Genomic DNA, 6,559 nt, shown 5'->3' with positions numbered 1-6,559 from the left:
TCTATGTAATTAGCTCATTAAGTTAGGAAATTTTTACCCAATAAATACTGCAGGCTAGCCACTTTCCTAGTGGTACTTCAATATTCAGATGGTTGAAGAAAAATTTCTTCTTATTATGAGAAACAAATTTGGATTAAAGTACTTGCGATCATAAATTTAATTCATATAGGAACTATTATTATGATGGGAAAAAAGATAAATATACCTCTGAACTATTGTAAATAGTATGCATATACCTTTCGTTATACTTTTAGTTTATCAATACTCTTACACTATGTTTGGATCATTGTTATCCATTGTATTGTATTGTATCGTTACTATACCTACAATGTTTGTTTTGATTGTTACTTAAAATGTATTGTACTGTATTGTTAAATTTCGTTGTTACGTAACAATGGAAATCCCTATTTTATGAAACAACCAATTTGGTGTGTTCCATTGTTACTTAATTTATTTTTCCAATTACATCTTTACATAATATTTAAAAATACTATTTTACCCTTTACCTTAATTATTTAAAGGGAAAATTGTATATAATAGCAAACTAATAACCTAAAATAAATGGAGTAGTTAAGGTTTGATTTAATTGTCCTGCATAGCAAACGTTAGTCAAAGTTTGCCAGGCGCCTCTCTCCCAAAAATCTCGCTCGCCTCTCTCGCTTTATACACATAAGTGTATAAATTCTGTTTCTGTTTTGTATAAAACGAGAGAAAATTGTATTTACACATGCAAAAACATATATCTTCGTGTTATACACTTAATTATACAATTTACAAACATTTTACTTCAATTCAATTGTAGACAAATGCAAATTTTATATAAATATTGCAGAGAAAAAAGCCAACGAATTATACAATTGTGAATTATACAATTGCAGTGAAATACACACTTATAATTATGCAATATACATACATTTTAATTCGATTCAATTGTATGCAAAGCAAATTTTATAAAAATATTGCAGCGAAATAGGCAGCGAATTATACAATTTTGCATTATACAATTGCAGTGAAATAGGATAGCGAATTATACAATTGCAGCGAAATAGGCCAGCGAATTATACAATTTAGGCCAGCGAATTATACAATTGTATATGTATAGCGAATTATACAGTTTTATGTTTGCTATGGAGCGCAATTATGCAAACTTTGCTATAGCATACAAATATGAATTTTTTGTTTGCTATATGTGAAAGTTGCCCTTATTTAAACCTAGTCAAACCTCCTACCCTAGAATAATTAAAGATATTTAAGTAAATTTATAAATTACAATACAGTACGATACAATTAAACTAAACAATTAAAATATTACTAAACAACAACAAACAATACAATCTAGTCAAACATTGTATCTATCATACAATACAGTACAATACAATACAATACATTATGAAACAATGGGTAACAATGATACAAATAAAGTGTTACCGTCCAAAATCACATTTGTCCCTCCCTCTAACGGAAGAATAATTAGTGACACGTGGCCCAATCTTATGACTCAACCATTTTAACCCAAACTAGGAACTTCGGCTTCTCTCCATGTTCCCCAAGTTTCTATTTGGATGAGTTAAACATGACATATGTTAAAATAAATGGTTAAGATTTAATTTTCCAAAATAAATCTCTAACCATGATTTAGTTAATAAATACATTATATATTAAGTATTAAAAATATTATAATCTTATAATCTTAACAACATATTATCTTGTAAATGAAATTAGGAAAATAATTTTTTCCCTATATTTATGGACAAGATAATATGTTGGTAAGATTGTAAGATTATAATAATTTTTAATACTTAATATATAATATATTTATTAATTAAATCATGGTTAGAAATTTACTTTGAAAAAATAAATCTTAACCGTTTATTTTAACTTATGCATATGTCACTAATCCAAATAGGATTTGGGGAAATGGAGAAAAGAGAAATATAGATGAGCCGAATCCCTAGTGAGTAGTGACATTCTAAAATTATTTTTTGAGTTCAAACTCTTAAATTAATATCTTAAATTTGAAACCTAAAAAAATCAGAAATAATATCACACGCGAGGAAACTAAAGTACTAAACTACCAATAAAAGTTAATATAAGAGATTTGAATTTGGATTTCCTTAAATATGAAATTGCCTCGGTTAGAAAATATTTTATTACAACAGAAAATTTCCGAGAATATTTAAATTATAAATGAAATTCCTTAATAGAAGGTTAAAAAAAAACTGAAGCAGCCGATTAATGTTGTTGTTGTTGCCTCACGTAACCACACCGATTGATATTTACTCTTCATGTTCAATAATATTTATTCACTATTAATTTTGTATGATTCTTATGAAATTATAAACTGAAGCATAATTTTATTATATTGTCCTTTGTATATAATAAATATAATATTTTGAAAAATGTAATAAGAAAATGATTATAATTAACGATAAGGGTAAATTAGGAACTAAATATAAAATTAATTATCGATTTCACAAAGTAAACAAGTGTTGTTAAACATCCCAAAATAGTATATTGGATAACTATTGTTGGACCGAAGCGTATTAATCTTCTATAATAGAAAAAGAAATCCCAAAACCAATTGAATACTCTTTTTCGTCCTTTTTATTGTCATAATTTTCTTTTTGAGAGTCAAACGATATGAATTTTGATTAACATTTTAAGATGTACTTTTTTGAGTTAATTCCCTAAATGGTCACCCAACTTAAGGAAATAGTTTTGAAGTATCATTTATGTTCATTTAGGACTAAAATATCACTCAACTATCACTATTTTCCTCTAAATATACTTTGATACTTCAAAAGGCTCACTCTCTCCTAGTTGGCATGACATGTCATTAAATATATTTTTTAATAACAGACTAATTTAATTTCTTATAAACACATACATTAAAAAAAACTGATATACAAATCACTCATGAATGCTAACTTACATTAATTAATCATAAATTGTATAATAAATCAATAATATTAAAGGTCAATTAAGTACAATAATATAAATTGTGTATTTTGAAATTCATGTTTGCAATTTTTTTTAAAAAAAAAATAGAAAGTGAATAATATTAACTTTTTATCCAAAAAGAAAAAAAGCTAAATACCTCAAAAGTCTCCTTCTATTCTAGTAAATATGTCATGCCATTAAATCATCATTTTAAAAAATAATAGAACTAATTCATCAAACTTATATCTCTAATACAAAACAAATATATAATTTAGATGTTCCACAAATGGGGCTAAATCATTTTCTCTTCACCCCTTAGCAACACTGTTTGGAACAAAATCAGAAACAAAAATTAAATAAAATTAAAAAGATGGCTATTATTGTGGAGGAAGAGGAAGAAGAGAGGTTGTTAGATCATTTGCCAAAAACTTACACAAAGGGTGGTCTCAAAACCATGCCATTCATCATAGGTTAGAAAAAATCTTTATGGGGTTTCTTCCATTATGTTTAATTTAATTTTTTTTTGTGTGTTTTTACTGACTTTTGCAGTGAATGAAACATTGGAGAAAGTGGCAAGTTATGGGTTGCAGCCAAATATGGTGATATATTTGATGAAAGTTTATAATTTAGAAACTGTAACAGCTACAAGTTTACTGAGTTTATGGTCTGCTCTTTCCCATGGATTGGCCCTTTTGGGTGCCTTTGTTTCTGATTCATTCTTGGGTCGCTTCACTGTTGTTGCTATTGGATCTATCTCCAGCCTTTTTGTATATCCCAATAACTCTACTCTGATCTTTAGTATCACAATTAATTAATGATAATAGCTTAATTGTCACTAAACATATTTTTTCTAAAAAAAATAATTTTTAGCACTCTTTGTAACTGCCGTTAAAGCATGACAATAAATATAATGACAATTAACTGATGTTGATAAAGATTTGAGCACACTTTTGTTAATGTATGTTCATATTTTATTGCCGCTAAAAGTTGATTTTATTGTAGTGATTATTTCATTTATCGGTCTGTATTTTTAGCATGAAGGGAAATGTTTTCTTGGAAATAAGTCATTTTCTGGTGTTTGGTTGCCGGAAAATATGTATTTCCTGTAAATTCAGCTCAATTATTTCCTTATGAAGTCTGCCTTCATCCTAAATTTAGTAAGGTTTTGCTGAACTTTATTGACATGTCTAATTTGAGAGAATGAAGCTGAGTTATTTAATTTATATTGGCATAATGCATAAATGTTTCTTTTAACTTGGTCTCAGTCAATATCTATATCTTTCAATTTTTGGCGTGCATAAGTAGACATTTAAACTTGTAGTAAGTTAAACAAGTAGATCCGCTGGACATCTCAGCGATGGGATTTGATAACCCACACTCGATAGAAGTTGCATTTTACTGCTCTGCTGGAGACATGCTTCCTATGTGACAATTCAAGTGAAATACACTCGAATTGCTTTGTATATGTCATGTAGGACAGTTGTGTCTACTTGTTCAACTTTATATAAGTGTAAGTGTTACTTATGCACACACAAAGTTTGAGGACATAAATGTGGTCTAGGCCAAGTTAAATGACAAATTTATGCATTATGCCATTTCTATTACTCCACACTAGTTGTGTTAGTCACAATTGGAAGTCTTTTATGTCTAAAACAAGTACTTAGTTGAAGTTAGTTCATGAGAAAACAATCAAGAACCTCATTAACCAGTGTAGATGTTTCTGGACAAATAACATTTCTTAGCGATGTAGAATTCATCTTTACTGAGATAAATTTTCGTCTTTTTTCCAAAGGGAATGACTATTCTTTGGTTAACCACTATGGTTCCACAGCTGAGGCCTTCACGTTGTGATCATTTTGATATCAATGAATGTGATAGACCAACACCAGCACAACTCCTTGTATTATTGTTTTCTTTTGGGATAATTGCTCTAGGAGCTGGTTTCGTTAGACCTTGTTCTATAGCGTTTGGTGCTGATCAATTGGACAACAAAGAAAATCCAAATAATAAAAGGATTATGGAAAGTTATTTCAACTGGTACTACGCTACTATTGGAATGTCAACACTTGTTGCGACGACCTTAATTGTGTACATTCAAGATGCTTTTGGTTGGCGAATTGGTTTCGGAATTCCTGCTATCCTTATGTTTTTCTCTGTTTCAGCCTTCCTTTTGGGTTCTTCTATGTATATCAAAGTTAGTGCTAGTGAAAGCTTGTTCACTGGATTCTTTCAAGTACTTGTGGCTGCTGTTAGAAAAAGAAAGATCGATCTTCCTGTTAACTTTGCAAACTATTATCATCAATCGCCTGATTCTGAAAGTCAAGCCTTAACAAGCAGCTTTAGGTATGATTCGTTCGGAGGGTATCCTATGTTTGATTTAGTAACATCAATATTATATGTTACTATTAGCTGTTCTAGCTAAAACTATACCTTTTTTTGACTGATCTTCGTGCAGGTGTTTAAATAAAGCTTGCATGATTGAAGATCCTGAAAGAGATATAAATCCTGATGGATTCGCTTCAAATCCGTGGAGACTCTGTAGTGTAGAACAAGTAGTATCTTTGAAGTCTCTTCTTAGAGTTGTTCCCATGTGGTCTAGCAATATAATGGTTCAGCTGAGCTTAAACCAATTTTCATTTGCCACACTCCAAACAAAGACGATGGATAGACATATCTTCTCGGATTTTGAAATACCAGCCGGATCTTTTTCTGTCTTTATGGTAATCACTCTAGTAATGTGGATTGCCTTTTATGATCGTGCTCTCGTGCCAATAAAGGCCAGATATACAGGACAGCCAGGAGGCTTAAGCCCCGTTCTTCGTATGGGAATTGGTTTAGTTCTCTCTGCTGCAGCGATGGTACTTTCAGCGATAACAGAAGGCATAAGACGGGGCATAGCAATTGATCAGAAAGTTCCACAAGACGTTCCAAATATAAACATGTCGGCTATGTGGTTTGTTCCACAGTACGTGCTTCTTGGACTAGCTGACGCTTTCAATGCAATCGGATTGGTAGAGTTCCTTTACTCTGAACTTCCAAAAAGCATGTCTAGTTTTGTTGTGGCTATTTTCACACTTGGAATGTCAGTATCTGGCTTTTTTGGGAGTCTTTTGGTGAATGTTGTGGATAATGTTACTTCATATGGAGGTGGTGTTAGCTGGTTGTCAAGTAATATTAACAATGGTCATTTAGATTATTACTACTGGTTACTTGCTTTTCTCAATGTTGTAAACTTCCTATATTTTTTTCTCATAATTTGTCGATGTAATCGCCATGAGCGCGAATACAGTACTCAGAGAGCTTGATGTATATGTACATATATGTATGATAAGGTGACTCTTTTAGTGTTGCTGTTAAATATTGTTCTATACAGAAATGATTTTGTCAATTTAAATTGTATTATGGTAAGGTGAAACATCTATAACATATATGATGATAGTCACAGGTTTCAGCAAGAACAAAGGAAAGAAGAAGACTCACATAGCAAAGACAATAGCTTTACAACATTGTGTACATGTATTATCTATAATATTTTGAATATTTTATTTAAAGGGAATTTAATTTTTTTTTTTAGCTACAACGGTTATTTTATCTCAAAACTCAAAAGTAAACCAAATCA

General features: G+C 30.3%; 1 protein-coding gene across 3 annotated transcripts; it reads left to right on the top strand.

Moving 5' to 3' along the window:
• The first annotated feature begins 3,186 nt into the window (after nucleotides 1-3,186).
• On the top strand, nucleotides 3,187-6,316 carry LOC107027059 (protein NRT1/ PTR FAMILY 1.2-like). 3 transcript variants are annotated; one of them, XM_015228227.2, is made up of 4 exons: nucleotides 3,187-3,410; nucleotides 3,490-3,539; nucleotides 4,733-5,283; nucleotides 5,396-6,316. In XM_015228227.2, the coding sequence occupies exons 1-4, from the start codon at nucleotides 3,311-3,313 to the stop codon at nucleotides 6,243-6,245; spliced, it is 1,551 nt and encodes a 516-aa protein (XP_015083713.1). In that variant the 5' UTR covers nucleotides 3,187-3,310; the 3' UTR covers nucleotides 6,246-6,316. The 3 variants fall into 3 exon arrangements, with proteins under 3 accessions (XP_015083713.1, XP_015083712.1, XP_015083711.1); XM_015228226.2 differs by having other exon boundaries at nucleotides 3,490-3,707; nucleotides 4,772-5,283; XM_015228225.2 differs by having other exon boundaries at nucleotides 3,188-3,410; nucleotides 3,490-3,707.
• Nucleotides 6,317-6,559: the final 243 nt, after the last annotated feature.

Source organism: Solanum pennellii, chromosome 8, assembly GCF_001406875.1.
Source record: "Solanum pennellii chromosome 8, SPENNV200".
Lineage (NCBI taxonomy): Eukaryota > Viridiplantae > Streptophyta > Magnoliopsida > Solanales > Solanaceae > Solanum > Solanum pennellii.
Note: the sequence above shows the minus strand (reverse complement) of the source record. Positions and strands in the feature narration are given on the sequence as shown.